Source organism: Equus caballus, chromosome 4, assembly GCF_041296265.1.
Source record: "Equus caballus isolate H_3958 breed thoroughbred chromosome 4, TB-T2T, whole genome shotgun sequence".
NCBI lineage: Eukaryota > Metazoa > Chordata > Mammalia > Perissodactyla > Equidae > Equus > Equus caballus.
The window spans coordinates 36,132,348-36,151,765 of NC_091687.1; the positions used below are offsets into that span (position 1 = coordinate 36,132,348).

Sequence of the window (19,418 nt, forward strand, 5' to 3'; positions counted from 1 at the left end):
ATATAGAGTATTTTTCTTTTCTTTGTTGGGATTAAGCACTCAGGCAAATTTAACATGTTTCAGAGGCTTGTTTCCACTTTTTTCTTATTGCATGTAGTTGCTTTAGAATGCTCTTGCATCTTCACTGTTGCCTTATGAATAGCAGGAAGGTAGAAAGCTAGTCTCTATTAATTTCTTTTCTAAGAAGCACAATAAAAGCTGTGGTATTCTATGAAGTTTCTACATTTCTTGAGTTACCTAAACTAGTGGTTCTCAGTGCCCTACAGAACCCTGGGGGTCCACAATGTCAAAACTATTTTAAGATAATACGAAGATGTTATTTGCCATTTGCACTGTGTTTGCATTTGCACTGCTGATGCAGAAACAGTGGTGGGTAGAATTGCTGGTGCCTTAGCACATATTAAGGCAGTGGCATCAAACTATGCTAGTAGTCACTGAGTTCTTCCCCACTATGCACTCTGTCTAAAAAAAAAAAAAAAAGCTAGTTGCATTTAAGAATGTCCATGATGACACAGTAAAGATTATTAATTTTATTAACTCTCAGTCTTTGAGTACCTGTTTTTTTAATATCCTGAGTGACAAAATGAGAAGTATGCATAAAGCATTTCTGCAGCATGTTCAAATATGACGGTTGCTTCAAGGAAAAGTACTCATGCACTTATTTAAATGTGAGCTAAACTAGACATTTTTGTTAGATATCTAATACTATTTTTACTTGAAGGAAAAACATTCAAACTAAAGTTTTTTAGACTTAGGCATTTGGGAGACATTTCTTGAATAAAAACAGAATGAAGTGAGCCTGTTACTTCAAGGAAAGCAGCTGACAGTATTTGTTACTAATGGTAAAATCAAAACTTTCAAATAAAAATTAGAATTTTGGAAAACTTATATTCACCATCTTAAGCTTGGTAGCTTCCCAGTACTTAAAGACTTTTCTGGTGTTGATATTAACAAATGTATTTTTTAATTGTTTAGTGAAATGTGTCAACATTTGGTAGACCTGTATAATTTATATTTTCTAAATGACAAATGCATGGAATTACAAAATCATGCATGAATAAAAGATCCAGTCAAAGGGCAAGATAAATCAATGGATTTAATGTAATACAGTATGAAAAGTTGAGTAATATGGTTATAGTTCATGTTTCAATTAACCTTTAGGAAACTATCACCTACCGAATTTTGATGTATAATCAAAGGAGAATATCCACATTTACCTAAAAAGGCTATTAAATGATTCTGTTTTCCAACTATGTATCTATGTGAGGCTAAATTTTCTTCATATGCTTTAACTAAAATAACACATTGTAAAAGATTGAATGCAAAAGCAGTTCTCTTTTATTAAGCCATACATTAAAAAGATTTGAAAAAATTTAGAACAGAGCCACTTTTCTCATAATATTTTTGTTTAGGAAAACATAGTTATTTTTCATAAAAATATGTTATTTATGTTAACATATAATGGGTTTAGTATTTTTTAATTATTTAATGTTTTTGAAGTTTCCAATTTTGACTTATAATACAGTAAATATCAATAAATATAGCCTATATGAAAGTTCTTTGGGATCTTCAATAATTTTTAAAATTGTGAAAAGTCTTAGCTGCTCATATAATCCATATCAGCTTTAGTTTAAGAATTTTATTTATTTATTTTATTGGATTGTCATAGTAGCTTTCCTTACTGTGTTTGACATTTAAGAATTATAGAATAAGGGCCCGGCCCGGTGGCATGGCAGTTAAGTGTACACATTCCGCTTCAGCAGCCTGGGCTTCACCGGTTCGGATCCCAGGTGTGGGCGTAGCACTGCTTGGCAAGCCATGCTGTGGCAGGTGTCCCACATATAGAATAGAGGAAGATGGGCACGGATGTTAGCTCAGGGCCAGTCTTCCACAGCAGAAAAGAGGAGGATTGGCAGCAGATGTTAGCTCAGGGCTAATCTTCCCCAATAAATAAATAAATAAATAAAAAATAAAAGACTATGGGGCTGGCCCCGTGGCTAAGTGGTTAAGTTCGCGTGCTCTGCTGCAGGCAGCCCAGTGTTTCGTTGGTTCGAATCCTGGGCGCGGACATGGCACTGCTCATCAAACCACGCTGAGGCAGCGTCCCACATGCCACAACTAGAAGGACCCACAACGAAGAATATACAACTATGTACTGAGGGGCTTTGGGGAGAAAAATAAAAAATAAAAAAATAAAAGAAATAAAAGACTAGCTGTGATTTTGATGAGTCAAGTCTATAAAAGTAGAAAGTATTCCAGGTGATACATAAACTTTGTTTTCTTATTTTCAGATTAAAAGTAGGAGAGGTCAACATGAGAAGTGTATTCTAAACCCCTTCAATATAGGAGAGAATATATTTACAGAACTAGCGTATCCCAAAATACAAAAGGTAACTGAGAAGTTAACAAACCTAAAAATGTAGCATTTGGACCTAGGTAAACCAAAGAAACCCAAACCCTAGGTAACCACCTCCTTAATGAGACTCTTGGGACTAGGCCCTGCACAGCAAGATGCTGTCCAGCAGAGAGAGTTAATATTTATTCTGTAAAAAACTGGTCTTGACTATCAAAACACCACAGAACAATCATATTGCAAATCCTGCATTTATATTTTTGTTTTGCTCAGGCCTCAAACAGATTCCATTTAGTGGGGAAAGAGATCTGTGATTTGCCTGGTTATGCTGGGAAAAGTCTGTAGGCAAAGATTACCTCTGTCTTTATTGCAATGGGAAGAGCAAAGTACTTAATCTGCTCAGTAAATCACACCTGGCAAGTGTCAAGATTGAAGGATTAAACAAATACCTCAGATGACAGGATTATTAAGCCTTTGAGTTACAGTCTGGAGTGACAGCTAGCATATAGAGCACTCTTATCCAGCCTTGACACTTATGAAAACATAACAGAACTGAAGCATCAAACTAATGTGCAACTCAGTACACTTGGGACCAAAACAGATCATTTTTTAAAATTCTGTATAAGAAGCCAGATTCACTCTAAATACACCTTTAGTGTTATGTGGATGACATTTTAAGCAGTGGAAGACAAGGTCCACCATGGAACAATGACTATCTCAGTATAGAAACATTCTTTGAATTTAGTTGAGTTGAGTGACTCAGGATTGTCTGTGTCCTAGTACCACTGTACAACTTAGATTCATATTGTGGAAACTTGCCCCCCTGGGAGATCTGATATTTAGTCACTCTAAGCTAAGATCTATGAAATGCAGATCGTTTCCTTTTTTTGCTTAGCCTGTGACTAGTAGAGCCTATTTTCCAGGGCCTAAACGTAGCCTAACATTGAAATAGAGTATTTGAATTGAAGATCATGCCGGTAATCTTTCTGTGTCAGGTATATTTGCAGCTATTCTTTCCACAATATGCAGGAGTTCTGGGACATGGGCTTTCTATACATCAACTTACTTAGGTTTCAGACTAGAATTAGCACACAGAAAAATAACTTCATCTCAACAGGTACTTATTTCAGTGTCTTCTGAACTCACCCATCTTCCCCATCTGTTATTGGGCTAATTACTTATAAGCATAACATATGATCTCTGACAGAAACCCCCCTAATTGGATCCTTAGTTACTATTTTTTTTGATCTTGGAGATATTTCCATTGGATTTTCTTAGTATTCCAACTGATTTCAAGCTCAGGAAATCCTTCCTCTTTCATTTTTTATTTTTTAGCCTCAAATTATGAGCTCTGTGCTTTTCTTGAGTTCTTCCTACCTTCCCGCATATCATGTGTGGGTTTTTTTCTTTTTCTTTATTTTTAAGAACAGTTATTGTTTTTGACTAAGTTAGGTTTCTCTAATTTGGGGTTGCTTGCCTTCTACATTCCTTCTAATATTGAATTTAACATATGAGACCAATTTCCGAATATGCTAGTCACATCAGCCATCCGTATATCCAGGCATCCTCCATCCAGTAAATTTTGATGAACACCTATACCATGTCACAGCTGTGAATGTAGTCCTTAATACATTCTTATGACATACATCCCTAATCTTCCCTAGTCTTTCTTGGTCTCATCTTGTTTACTTTTTTGTTTGTTCAGAAGCTGGCCTTGTCAGTACTGTGTCCCAGAGGCAGATTAGCCAAGTTTTCTACTGAAAGAGGCAGAGGAGGTAGTAATCATAGATACACCAGAGTTATCAAATACTAGAACTTTACGGTAAGATATAATTTTACAAAGAGGCCATTTTTATGAACATTTTCTATTACTGACTCACAAATCTCTCTTCTCTTTTAACCACCACTGGATATTTTCTTTCCCTGGTTCTTCATTGTGATGGCTCCACACCTGGAAGAATGTTAGAAATACTTGGGGAGCTTTAAAAATAAAGAAACAGTTTCCCAGGCCAAAACCAGAGATATTCTGATTCTGCCCATTTATTTTACTTTCTGTCCATTTTAATTTTTTTTTGCTGAGGAAGATTTACCCTGAGCTAACATCCATGCCAATCGTCTGCTATTTTTAATATGTGGGTTGCCAGCACAGCATGACTGCTAACAGAGCAGTGTACGTCTGCGCCCAGGAACCGAACCCAGGCTGCCAAAGCACAGCACACTGAACTTAACCACTAGGGCACCAGGGCTGGCCCTACATTCTATCCATTTTAAATACTAACTTCTTATGAATCTTTCTTAAATACTGCTTTCCTCATATCATTCCTTTTCTGCACTTCTCACTGATGACTCCAGTGCTTAGCAGCTATGAGCAAGTTACTTATCTACTTTAGTTTTATCCACTTGTTCAGCAAGTATGTATTGAGTGCCTACTGTGTGCCAGGAGCTATTATGAATACTGAGGATACAGTGACAGTGGTGAAAAAGATGGAAAAGAGCAAATGTTAGGTACATTTTAGTGATACAGCAAAAAGATAAATATATATTATAATCTCAGGGCCAATGAAAAAAATGAAACCAGTTAAGAAGTTAGAAAGTGATAGGAGTGGTGGAAGAGAGCATGCTCTTTTAGATAGGGTGGTTAGGGAAGGCTTCTTTGAGGCAGTAATATTTGAGCCAGGATGCAAATTATGGGAAGAAATGTGCTGTGCAAGCATTAAGCAGAGGAAGAAAGGTGTAGAATAGAAGATGTGGTCATGATTAAGAGTTTGGATGTTATTCTCAGTGCAATGGGGAGCTACTTGAGGGTTTCTTCCTTTTAATTCTCTTAAAGCAGTAGAGTACTGTAATGTGATTTACATTTTTGAAAGATCAACTGGGTGTGACATGGAGAATGCATAGAAAGGAGAGTGGGAGCAGAAAGTCAAGTTAGAAGGGTATAATGGAGTCTAAAAAAGGGATGATCCTGGAGGTGAGAAATGAATCAGTTTCTGCTTCTAGTGATAACAGAATAGCTTGTATCAGAGGAACTTTTCTGCCAAGAACAACTATAAAGGTTGGATAAAATATACAAAGCAACAAATTTAAGACATAGAGAAGAACCAAGGCGTGATAACTTAAGTGTCTGCAATCCTGGGGAGAAGGACAGTACCTGAGGTGAGCCCCATAGTCATCTTGGCTTTTAGCCCAAGGGCATTTGTCTGTTCCCGTCGTAAGTATATAGGCTAAGCAGAAAGTCTTGGTGGGGGGGGGGGGGGGGGGGGCGTGGTTTTAGTTTCCCTGGGCTAGAGAAAGAGAAGTTGGAGCTTGGAACTGCCAGTGAAACCAGGACTTAATAGAGAGGAGAGAACTGCAAAAGAATGTGCCTAAAATTATACATGCAGTTTTCCTGTGAGGTGTTTACAAACTCTTAGTCACCTGGAGCACAGAGCAAGTCTCATAAACCAAGCTGAAAGCAGCAGGTAGGAGGCTAGAAAAACTGATTAAAGATTTCACAGTCTTGTTCTGCAGAGATAGAGGTTAGAGTGCAGGGTCAAACAAGTTGGAGGGTCCCCGTAAACATTCCGTGCTTTTGAGACCCCAAAAAGGCTATGCTTTGGGAGTAGGGGAAATTTAGATGAAGACCAGTCCAAAAAGGCCCAAAAGTGGTACCCTTAAATGGTACGAGGTAGTTTTCAAGTATACTGTCTGCCTACCCAGAAGAAAAATAAATCTACTCTAGACAAAGATAATATTAGAGCTGCTACAAATTTCTGTATGCAATGTCCAGTACTCAATCAAAAAATCACAGACATATCAGAAAACAAAATCAAATGACCCAAAGAAATATAGAAAAGACAATTGAAACAGACCTATGGGAGATGCAGATAATAGACTTTTAAGTAATTATAATAGGTTCAAGAAAATATAAAGATTAGTAAGTCTAGAGAACTGGAGTATATATAAGAAAATCAAAATAGAAAACTGCAGAATATTCATTCTTACCAAACATACACAGAACTTATACAAAAATTGGTCATTTGCTGAGCTATAATTTATCTCAATGAATTTCAAATGATTGAAATCATATAATGTGTGTTCTCTAACCACAGTAGAATTAAGCTAGAATCATTAACAAAGTGATAACTAAAAAATGTTTGTATGAGTCAAAATTGAGAAAGACTTCTAAATAACTCATGGATGAAAGAAGAAACTACAATTGAAATTGAAAAATATTTGGACAGTAAGGATAATGAAACTATGCCAAAGAAAAACTTATGCTTAGAGGAAAATATATAGGCTTAAATAGGATTTTATATATTTAAAAAATAAAGTTTGAAAATCAGTGATCAAAGGTTTCATCTCAAGAAGCTGTAAAAAAGAGAAAAGTAATAAATATAAAGTAGAAGGAAAATAATGAGCAAACATCCAATTAAATTAAAACAAATATATACTAGCAAAAATCAACAAAACCACAAGTTTGTGGGGGTATTTTGCTTGAGGAAGATGGTCCTTGAGCTAACATCTGTGCCAGTCTTCCCCGATTTTGTGTGTGGGATGCCCACAGCAAGGCTTGGTGAGCAGTATGTAGCTCCATGCCTGGGATCTGAACCCGCAAACCCCAGGCTACTGAAGCAGAGCACACAAACTTAATACACGACCGGGCTGGCCCCCAAAAGTTTGTGTTTTTAAAAAGGTTAGTACAATTGATAAGCTTCTAGCAAGACTATTCAAGAAGAAAAAGAGATTATAAATTACCAGTGTTAGGAACAAAGAAGAGGCCAACCCCATAGACCCTACAGACATTAAAAATCCTAAAAGAGGTAGTAACTTCACACCTACAAATTTGAAAATTTAAATGAAATGGGCAAATTCTTTGAAAAATGTCACTTACAAAACTATCACAGAAAGGAAGAAAACATCTGAATATTCTGATATTGACTAAAGAAATTGAATCTGTAGTTAAAAATCTTCCCCTTCCAGGCCCATTTTTTAAATTGAGTTGTCTTTTTCTTATGGATTTGTAAGAATTCTTTGTATTTTATGAATGAGAGTCTTTTGTCAGACATATAATGCAAATGTCTTTGCTCACTCTGTGATTTGTCTTTTCACTCTCTTCAACGATTTCTGTTCATCCCCTGAAACAGGCGGGAAGGTAGAATGTATGGGTATTAATTCAATTAGGTTGGTAGGTTTGGTGGTGCAGTCAGCTTCCCGTCTTCTAGTTGTGTCTATTTGTTTCCTCATATAGTAAAGTAGGGATAGTATTGTAACCTAACACAGGATTCTTGGGGGGATTAAACATCTTAATGTATCTAAAGCTCTTAAGACAGAGTCAAGCATATATTAATTGCATTCTAAAGCAGTGTTGACTACTTTTACCATTATCTAACTGATAAAGTAAAATGTTAAATCTAAGTTTTCAACTTTCTCACTTCATAGCTCCAACAATCTTTAATAAGTCTGTTTATCTTCTGTTCTAGTAAAAGTTCTTTTGTCAAAAGAAAAGAAACTTAAAATTAGCACAATTTATTACAATATAACAGAGAATTCCACAAACATCCAAGGACAGGAAACTAGGTGCAGCCAAGTTTTATATGGATTGACATTAATAAATCAGGAAGCAGGACTTTCCCCACATTGCTTATCTAGCAATAGCACAGTCTCCTGTGTCTAACTTTTTCTGGAGAGCAACATTCTCTGCTGTTTTGGTGAAATTGTAGCCTTTTGATTCAACCCACCACTACTAGTCTCTCTGTATTTTAGATGAAATTTCAAGAGAGAATCTTGAGACTGCTGGCCAACAGCTTGTCTCTTCCTTTCTGTTCCAGTCAGCCACAGCTAAATTGTATGTTCCCCTAGGCTTACTTAGCAGGAACAATGGACTGAGCAGTGGACAAACTGAAAGACATTTTGAGCTTGATGGGCCAGTTGATGATTGTGCTTACTACACCTTTATCATTCCTTTATTTCCCAGCACTACTGCTGCTTCTAGCTTGATAGGTTTTACCACTGTCTAAATTGACTGCTTTTTGATTCTTCCTATGCAAGAGTTTGGTGAATTCTCTTGAGTTGTAGTCTAAAGAATGCTTTTTCTCCTTCCATACTGGTGGTCAACCATCATAAATATTGATTAGCGTCATCTTTATTCTCAACTGCCATTGCAATGTTTTGATTTTCTATTTAGTCAATCTTTAATGGATTTTCTGGAGATTTGTGAACGGGTTGAATAAAAATAAAGTAATTGGATTATAAAATTCTCCCTACAAATATGATCTCTTACATTCTTTCATTCGAAACAAAAGGTTCAGAAGAAATGCTTTGGATAGTAAAAATAATATTAACTGGCTAGTCTCAACTATTGAATGATGTTACCTCTTTTCAACAGTAAAATTATTCACATTTAGTCAGAATCTCCTGTTGCTGTGATCCTGTTCTAGCATATGCTTCTGGGGTATTGTTGTTTATTTCATTTTTCTGGTTTAAATATTTGGTTATCATTTTTAGAATTCTCTGGGGGCGTCAAATTCGGTAACTCGTGATTTCCATGCATGATAAATAATGAAATTGTGTAATACCTCTCTCTGGAAGGATAGATGGGAAATTCTCTTAAATAAGTGGTGTGAGAGTGATTGTTTTTATTAATGAGAATGGACTCTGTTCCTCATGTTTTATAAGGGGACTCATTTTAATTATCATGTTGATTTGGGGCACTGAAGTGCTGTTGTCTTAGGATTATATTATGTGATTCAAAAGAAGTCTCTAACTCATGTAGCTCAATATTAATGGTTCTGTCTCTTCAGAGGATAGAAAGTTAATCTGACTTGCTGTACCCTATACCTTCAGAGAAACAAAATATATACCATATACTATACATAATAAAAATTTACCTATTCTTATCTACTTGAATATTTTTCTTAGTCTTTATCAAATGTATATTTTGAATGAGTTATTCTTTCCATATTAAAAATGCGTGTATTTTTGATGACACAGTGGCAAAATATTTTTTAACTTCTAATTTGTTTTTCATATTTGATTCTTTCTTCTTCCTTTTAGGGTAGAGCCTGGATCAGAGTAGCACTCATGGAAAAACATTTATCTGAATACATTTCTACAGCTCTGAGAGACTTCAAGACTACCAGGTTTAAAAGTTCTTTTAATTTTCAAATATATATTTGAGTCACCTAAAGACTTAGAAATAATAATAGAAAGAAGACCTTCATTTCTAAAATCCTCCATTATTTTATTTCCTTATTTTTGAACTGCTTAATAAATCCAGTATCTTCTCAGAAGAATGTAATTTGTCAACTAAACATACCTCTACCTCTCTTTATCTTTTCAGGCTTCATATTGTGCCTGGAATATCTTTTTTCTGAATCATTTCTGATTCTCACTCTTTCAACACTTGAAGGTTCATTCTCTCCATAGACTTTTCTCTGACCAATTTGAAGAAAAACCTAACCATGAAATTCCTATAGCATTCCTTCTCTTTCTATGCTATAGTATTTATTTATTTATTTGCTTATAAAGAATATAAATGAATTATTCACTTCTTTAATTCATATATATAATTAATGATTGCTCAGTTGTCTTTTTAGGGTAGTCTGTACAATGTTCTTTTTCTTAGATTAGACTTAGAGATGACACACTGTGTCATGTGAATAACAGGACTTTACTAATTTCTTACAACGGTAGAAAAAGTTTCATATTAGGACAACAGTCATTCCTGTTAAGCTGTGGTCTACAAATCTATTTTTATAGCTTTTGTTAAAGAAACCATTTCTCCATATCAGAAGTATTTGTAAGTGAAAATGGTTAATAATTTCAATAGCTTAAACATGTACTGTTCAATACAGTAGCCACTAACCACATACTACTATGTAAATTAAAATTAGTTAAGATTTAAATAAAATTACAAATTCAGTTCTTTAGTTGCTCTATCACATTTCAGGTGTTCAATATCTATGTGTGGCTAATGGCTACCAAATTGAACAGCACACATATAGAACATTTTCTTCATCACAGGAAGTTCTTTGCACAGGACTGCCTTAGACGCTTCTAAATTATCATACTTATTTCTACTTTATTAATCATATTTCTGAAGGAGAAGAAAAGAATGACAACTATATACCAGTTTTGATAGAGAAAATTAGGCACATATATAAAGAAATCATGTATCGGGAATCTTAATTTCCATGTCCTGATGCAGTATTTGATATTTTGGGTTTTAAGAAAATCTGGGCATTTATTATGACACATTCTTAGCTAAGTAACCAAGAATCACGATTACAATATCTTTACTTAAGTGCTCTATGTTTTTAGGTAATAAAATAGTAAATTTTTCATTTGCAAAATACAAAGAAAAAATTATTATGATTATAAATTTGACCGAGATAGAAAGACTTTTAACTAAAAGAAGTATTTGCATAAAGTAAATCCGATATATACTTATTGAATTCTTTTAAAGTGATATGATACTCTTGGGATATTTCTAAAGGTAGACAGTGAGATGATGATAAACTTTTAGACATTTGAAATGAACCTTTTGAAATGAAACGTGTTTCTTTTATTTATCATCACTAGCAAATAAGTTTAATTATGAAAGATACTAAATATTAGAGATACTAAGGCTTTGAAAATAAAAATAGTATCAGAATCTCAGAGATCAAACCTAAAAATCCTAAATTGATGAAATCAAACCCAAGTTTACACAATAATCATCTCCTATGCAATAAAAAGATTGTATGAAAGTTATGATAGTTTTTTCTAAATAGAAATTAAAGCATTAATAATCTCTCTGAGTTGTTAGTCTTGTTCTCTAGTTTAGAGAATTGGGTGGGGTAGAAATAATTCTTGAATAGATTATTTTTAGAATGAGTAGTTTAAATATTTGAAGGGAAATGCTTTTTCTCTTGTTCTTAGATGTTAGCCGTCCTTTTTTAAAAAAGGAAATGATTCAGCTCTAGAGAAGTCCATGAAGTAAATAATGTTCTTGTAACAATATGTAAATATATATTATTCAAACAGAAACATGGCTTAGTATGTGTATACACACATACTTAAATATATAATATTTATGTATATATATGTATATACACACACAGTATTTAAATATGAATGTAATGACTCTAATTCTCAAGAAAGGAAGACAGTAGGGAGTTTTTTCAGAATTCTTGTCTTAGAAGTTAACTAAAAAAATGCAATTCCAAAAAGAGAAGAAAGTTTTTTTTTAACTATTTACAGTATTTTTTTTTACTGAAATCAAATCAAAGAAACGTCTTATTTATAAATAAATGTGATTGTGAACCTCTAGCCAAGGCATATCTGTTTGGAAGATTAAGTTTGTAAAATACAAGCAAACAATTGGAAAGAATAGTTATACCTTACCTTTTGTCTGTATGCTTCCTCATGTAAGTGCTTGTAGAACAATGAGAAATGATCTCTAATCCTTTAGGAATCTTGAGAATATCTGAATCAAGTGATTTCTTCTTGTTCTACTCCTCACAGATAAAGAGTAATCACGTCCTTTAAAATGATGATACAAGTGTTTACCCCAGTACAAAAGGAAGAGCGACATGAGCTAAGGCAGGCAAGCTTGAAAGTACTAATCAGTGAAAATCCAAGGATAAGCTTGGGCGGAGGAAGTGTGGGGAACAGAAACACAATACATCCTCTTCTTGGAGTACATGACGATGGCTCCAAAGTATTAGAGAAATTCATGTGATCTTTATTGCTAAGGTGGAGGATGTCTTGGTGAGCAATTGAAAAAAAGCCTTTGAAGATTTTCATGGTTTTAGAGATTGGGGTGTTATTGGGAAATAGCCAGAGGTAGGAAGTTAACAGAGTCAAGATTAGAATCCAAGCTAAAAAAAAAAGTGGGGAATTGTTCTGGTAGGTTACTGGGAAGACCTAGAATTACAGACTTAAAGTAGAAACTGAATTAATTTGCTCAAAGTTTTAATTTCTCCCCACCCACAGACTGAAAAATAATTAGAAAAGTTAAGCTAAAAAATACAAATGGGACATTTGAAACAAGATTGAAAGTATTCTGGTAAGATACAAAGTAGAGATAAAATTAACTCTATGGAGACCTGTTTATTACTTTCCAGTTACACCACAGTACTTAATTTATAATGACAAAAGTTTTGTTCAGAAGAAATGTTATTTTCTTGATATTACATTAGGAGTAAAAGAAGGAGTAAAGTATAAAATAAAACTTCAAAAATTACTGAGCTTTTCACAACATGGAAAAAAAAGAATTGATTAAACACTTTTCTTGATTATAGAGAAGTAGATAGAATAGTGGTAAATTACCACTATTTCAAGAGCTACAAAAGACTTTGGGACTTTGAATTTGTTGAAAAGTTTTACTTTGAGGGCTGGCCCAGTGGCGCAGCGGTTAAGTTCGCACGTTCCGCCTCTCGGCGGCCCGGGGTTCACCGGTTCGGATACTGGGTGCGGGCATGGCACCGCTTGGCAAAAGCCATGCTGTGGTAGGTGTCCCACATATAAAGTAGAGGAAGATGGGTATGGATGTTAGCTCAGGGCCAGTCTTCCTCAGCAAAAAGAGGAGGATTGGCAGTAGTTAGCTCAGGGCTAATCTTCCTCAAAAAAAAAAAAGATGAAAAAATAAACATTATTATAAGATGCTTGTAAACTGCTGCCTCACAGCATAAAAAAAGTTACCTCAAAATGGAGCAGACTTAATTGTAAAACTCTTAGAAGAAAACAGATGTAAATTTTCATGACTTTGGATTAGGCAGTAGTTTCCCAGATAGAATACTAAACACATAAGCAACAAAAGGAAAAATAGATAAATTGGCTTTGAAGAACACCATCAAGAAAGTGAAAAGATGACCTACCGAACAGGAGAAAATTTTTCGAAGCATATATCTGATAAGGGACTTATATCTGGAATATTTATAAAGAACTCTTACAGCCCAATAATAATAATAATAATAATAACATTTAAAAATGGGCAAAGAGTCTGAATAGGCGTTTTTCCAAAGAAGATACACAAATTGCCAATAAACACATGAAAGATGTGCAACATTATTAGCCATCAGGGAAATGCAAATCAAAACCACGAGATGCCACTGCACACCCACTAGGATGGCTGCAATCAAAAGAACACGTAATAACAAGCGTTGACAAGGATGTGGAAAAACTGGAACCATCGTATATTGATGGTGGGAAAGTAAAATGATGTAGCCGCTTTGAAAACAGTCCAGCAGTTCCTCTCAAGGTTGAACATAGCGTTACCATACGACCCAGCACATGACTCCTAGATGTAGAGATGTAGATATACCTCTAAGAGAATTGAAATACATGTTCACAAAAAATATGTACACAAATGTTCATAGCAGCGTTATTCATAAGAGCCAAAAAGTGGAAACAACCCAAATGTCCGTCAACTGATGAATGAATAAACAAAAATGTATATTTTATATAGTGGAATGTTATTCAGTCAAGAAAAGAAGCACTTCTGCTGCTGCTCCTGGTACTTGCTCGTGTGCTGGTTCTGAGGGACCTGGTACCTCTTTTGTGAAGTGGTAGCTGGGGAGACTCTGGAGTTCAGCATGGCCATTGAGAAGCCCAAGGAGTCAAGACTGAGAACAACGATCGAGGAATACATGGCTTAATAAACTAATAAAAGCCTGTTGTGAATGAGAGGGTTTGTCTGTGAGGCAGATCAGATTCCCATTTGAACGGCAGCCAATCAATAAAGTGACACACCTGCACAGCTGGACTCGGAGGATGAAGCTACAATTGATGTGTTTCAGCAGCAGACGGAAGGTGTCGCTAGAGGGAACCTGCTGCTTTACTCTAGAACTCTGTTCCTACAGACCAAGAATACATTCTTAATTAGAAAACTGGAATTTGATTCTATGGCATCCTAGCTACTACAGTATAGTTTTCTCAATTCTTTCATTTTCCCCTTCCCTGTTTCTTTATTGTACATAAAGTAACTGGTGTATGTGCACAAGCATATTGCTTTTCTTTTTTTAAACTAAATGGTCAGTGGTATGTTTTGATTGACAGCAAACAGAGAAGGATGGGGAAAATAACTGATTCTGTGAAAATACCACCTTTCTCCACTGGTGGCATGCTCATTCAGCTCTTTATATTCCAATAAGTTATTTTGCTTTCACTGTTTCACAGCAGTGAAAAAGAACTACATAAAAATTGTTGCATACCTTGTTCAATCAGAGAACTTTAGTGTTTTTCACTTATTATTCTAAAACCAAGGACAATTTTGTAACTTTTTTGTATGTATCTGTTTCATGCTGGGCAGTCTGTCTTTAAGTAGGGGTAAATTACTCTAAAAGAAATTAATCTTAGATAGTTTTCCCTTTAGGTCAAGTGTCTTGTCATTTAAATAAACTTCATGTTTAAAAAAAAGGAATAAAGTACTGATACATGCTACAACGTGGATGAACTTTGGAAACATTTTACTGTCAAAGAAGCCCGTCACAAAAGACCAGATAGTGTATGATTCCATTAATATGACATGTTCAGAATAAGTAGATCTATACAGACAGAAAGTAGATCAGTCCTTGTGTCATTGTGTGAGCAGGGCAGGGTTTGGGGGGAGGAACATGTTGGAGGGAAATAGGGTGGGAATGCCTGGGGGTACATTATGTCCTTTGGGGGTAATGAAAATATGTTAAAATTGATTGTGATGATAGTTTAGCAACTCTGTGAATATACTAAAACCCACTAAATTGTACATTAAAGGATGAATTATTTGGTATGTGAACTATATCCCAATAAAGCTGTTTAAAAAAAATTTTTAAGGCTTATTGAAATTGTATGTTGAGTAAGAAAGATAAATAATACAGGTTTTTGTAACTAAGGAAATAAGGGAAGTGAGTTCCACTATTGCACAGGGAAAACATAAAATCTCAAATGTAAGCTTATCTCTAGAATAGTTCAGTTTTGAAAATTCTGATTAATAATTCAACTGTTGTCTTTTTGTGTTGTCTATAAAATAATTTTTGGCTTACTAAATATCTAAAAGTTCTTATAATCAATTTTGTTTCAGAATTTCTTTTTAAATTTGCGTACAAACAGTAATTTTACATATTCCTGGAAACAAGTAAGAAAAAGTGTCAGGATGTATTTGGCATTATTCTATAGTAGAGATAAGCGTGATCTTCCTGGTCTTCCATACAGACATGTGATTTGAGAGAGATAAGAATTCTAACTGCTCTTATAAAATTGCTATTTAGAGAGAACTAGATATTTCCTTTAACTTTCATTAGTACAAGATCTCCTTTCATTAGGAAAATGAACCTATCATAAATGAATGCTTTTATTCCTATCACCACACACCTTAACCATATTGTCTTTGTTCTTTTTTGTTGTGATGGAATGTCTCTCTATTTAGAGGCTAGTTTCTTCTGGATCCTATTCCCGCTCACCTCTTCCCTTAGTTACCACCTTTCTCTCTCCTCATCCTCAACCTCTTTTCCATTGCTGGATCATTCCCACCCATGAAGAAACATATACTGGTATCTCCTATCTTAAAAAGAAAAACTTCTTCATTGAACTCATATTTCCTTCTACTACTGCTCATTTTCATGTTCTGGTCTGCTTCATCACCAAACTTCTCGAAAATGTTTATACAAACTGTCATCATTTCCTTACCTTAGAGTCAGTCTTCTCTCCACTCCTGCCTGGCTTCTGCCCCTCACCACTCCACCAAGGATAATTTTTACAAGAATACCAATAATCTACAAGCTACTAGATTCAATGGACATTTCTCTGTCCACATTTTACTCCATTGTGCAGCTAACGTGGTTGAATACTTCCTCTTTCTTGAAAAACCTCTTTGCCTTTAGCTTATATGACGTTACCTGGCTTTTCCTTCTCCATCTATGATTGCTCTTTCTCAGGCTTCTTTTCCTCTTCACAACTTCTAAGTGTTAATATTCTCTGGGCTCAGTCCTCCATTGTCTCCTCTTCTGTCTCTGTTCATTTCTCTTTCTCTCTCTCTCACTAGAATTTCATCCATCTCCCTATAGCTTTAAATACCACCTGTATGATCATGACACCACATTTAAATCTCTAGCTAGCTAGTTCAGATATCTTGATTTTTTCCCCTTCTAACCCTGTTCTCTCCCTCTCAGTAAATGGTTTTACTACTTACCTACATGGCTGATCAAGTCAGAATCTAAAATTCATATTTGATTCCTCTTTCTCCCTCATTCTCTGTAATCATTCCATTAGCAAGTCTTGTCAATCCTGTCTCCAAAATCTGTCTTGAATCTATCCGTTTACCTTTATCTACATGACTGCTCCAGTAATGCATACTTATCTCTTGCTACACTCCCCAGTTGGCCTCCCAACTAAGTTTCCAGTTTCCCCCCTTCCAGTAGCCATCCAGCTTCTAGCCAGTCTTCTAATATAATGTTGTATGTCCACTTTACTTAAAAAAAAAAAAAAGTAAAAGGGATCATGTTAATTCCCACTTAAAACTTTGAAATGGTTTCTCTGCAAACACATTTCCTGGAGACAAATTCTGATTTCACCATTTTCCAGCTCTGGAGTCTTGGGCAAGTTGCTTAATACCCTCTGTGGCACAATATGTGCTGGTAAAGTGAAAGAAGATAATTCATATAAAGCCCTTATGACTATGCCTGGCATGCAGTAAATGTCCACAATTATTATTAATGTTGTATGGCCTACAAAGACCTGTGTGATCAGACTTCTGTGGGCCTAAGGCCTCAGGCTAAACACTTGAGAATGCCTTTCCTAATGACTTTCTTCAAAGTTGTGTTTTCTTTCAATGTTTCTCTACCTCAACAACCTATTTACTTTATACTACTTATCATCATCTGTGATTATCGTTCTCTTTTGTTTGTTGCCTGTCCTCTGCCCTAGACTACAAGCTCCGTGGAGAGGGACCACGTTTATCTTGATCACCATTTTAACTCTAGTACCTAGCACAGTTTTTGCCACACAGTAGGAATTTATTATATATTTGTTGATAATATAATTAATGAATCTCACATACTTATAGTAAGACCTTTGGAGACTTACTTTTTGGTCAGTTTTTCATTCTGATTCAATTTGACTTTTACTAGAATATAACATTTATTTATAACTCTGTCATCTGTCTTGTATGTCATGGGAGAATTTTCTTATCTCCTCTCTTTAAAGTTTCATATATAGAGATTAAATTGGGGAAGAGAACAAGAATATTGGTAATGAAATATCTTTGGTTTACGAGATAAGCTTTGTCATATTTTAATAGTGCCCTTTCAGTGTCTAGAATAACTTGTGACTCTCAAAAAAGGAAATTTTGAGGCATGATACTGTGGAGTATCAGCATAATCCATACTGGTTGTTCACCGTGGATGCCATCCAAAGATATTTGCTATTGAAGTACCAGAAAGGCCTTAAAATAGTCTTACAGAATGAACACTAAAGATAGCATTATAAAGACATATTTCAATTAGAGTTAAATTATATCTGTTAAGAGAAAAAGTTATTTTTATGAAGGTATTACTTTAAATGCTTTTCTAGTTTCTAATATTTTTCTGGTCAACCTACAAATAATTGGAAAGAGTATACCTAATAAAAAGAGGAGGCTTTTCTTCCAGATCACAGTAATATCAAATGGTTGCTCACAATTTTCCTTTGCTTCTAAAATATAAAACTTCTTTAAAGATATAATCTAATATATAAATCTTTAAATGGAAGTTTTATATTTTTCACCTTGGTACTTTCAATATTTGTAATATGTTTTTGCAGTTCAGTACACTGTTTTGGTTAGATTCTTCTCATAAAAATATTTTCTTTAGAACAAAAAATATTTTCAACAAAAGAAAAGGAATTTTTTTAGTGTATACCTTACTATTATTGAATTAGTCATCTTAGGCTTTACTCTTGGCTCATTTGTTACATAACCTTGGTTATATAAGCAAACTTTATTAATGCTCCAGTTTTTCTATGAGATAAAATGAAGAGGTTCAAAGCTTACAATCTTTTAAAGCCTTTGAAAGTGCTGATAACAGGAATCAGGTTTTCAGTCAAAATTACTGATATGTTGGTTTGATTAAGGGAATAAAAAATTTTTCCTGACAGCTGCTGCTTCTTTAATATACATGAAATGACTTGTCTTTGATTAAATGATGAGAATGTGATCTTTTTCAATTCAGATCCCTTCATTTCAGGATTCTTTTGAATACTGAATTACTTTAAAAATGTTACCTCAAACTTAGAGATGTATTTTATGAAAAATACTTTTTTTCTCAACCAGAACTAATAATAAAAACATTCAGCATACGATGGACAGTTCTCTTAAGTAGCCCTTCCTCTTACGTTTGTCCTCTCCTCCCCTCTCTTGCAGTAAGTACTGTTATATTAAACCAGGTCCATGCAGTGTTATGCTTCAGGTGTGATTTTATTTGAGTGGAATTATTGATTTCACATATAGCAAGCATTTCATTTGTATTGATTAGCTTAAAAAATCATTAGTAAAACTAAAGCCAAAAAGATCAATAAAACAATCCTGTATACACATGTATAACAGACCTTTAGACTTTAAATGATTTCTAAAACCAGTTAGTTTTGTGTTTATTTTTGATACCCTTCAATAGTTGCTAAAACAATATTAACATTAGGAAGCAAGCAAGAATAGTTTTGATCTGACTCTTAGAATGCACCTTTAAACATGTTGAGCTCAACATGGGGAATAAAAAAAGTAGGCCCTTTCTTATATAGGGGAATAGTAGGAATAATGGATAATTGCCAGCATCAAAAACCAGAATTCTTTTCTGACACGTGTCTCAAAGAATTTAGTAGTCTAGAACATTGGAATTATAATTCTTCCAGGAGTCAGTAACATATTCTGTCAACAGCCAGTTTAGCCATTGGGGCAGGGGCAAAATCTCAGATATAGAGATTTGTCTAAATATCTCTTTTTGTGGAACACTTTCATTGAATATGTAGAAAATCCTTCCATTTATTTTACTAATCTTTGTTAGTCTGGAAGTTTTAGTTTTTTTCATTTTATATAAATCAGTGAAAGCAATTCTCATATTTCCAAGGAAACAGACAACATCTATTCCAAGCTAGGCTT

The 19,418-nt window shown here is 34.6% G+C and overlaps 2 protein-coding genes across 30 annotated transcripts in view; one reads left to right on the plus strand and one right to left on the minus strand.

Moving 5' to 3' along the window:
* ABCB1 (ATP binding cassette subfamily B member 1) overlaps positions 1-12,112 on the minus strand; it is a 197,270-nt gene extending 185,158 nt beyond the window's left edge. The window contains exon 1 of the mRNA XM_014739171.3: positions 11,717-12,112. The gene's annotated coding sequence lies outside the window, so the exon portion shown is untranslated. The remainder of the gene's footprint in view (positions 1-11,716) is intronic.
* RUNDC3B (RUN domain containing 3B) overlaps positions 1-19,418 on the plus strand; it is a 150,926-nt gene that overhangs the window by 54,299 nt on the left and 77,209 nt on the right. For all 29 annotated transcript variants that reach the window (XR_011438132.1, XR_011438135.1, XR_011438130.1 and 26 more), the window contains one exon: positions 9,386-9,471. Coding sequence is in view for 23 of the 29 variants with exons in the window: in XM_070265604.1 (XP_070121705.1) it covers positions 9,386-9,471 (86 nt within the window). In the remaining 6 variants the exon portion in view is untranslated. The remainder of the gene's footprint in view (positions 1-9,385; positions 9,472-19,418) is intronic.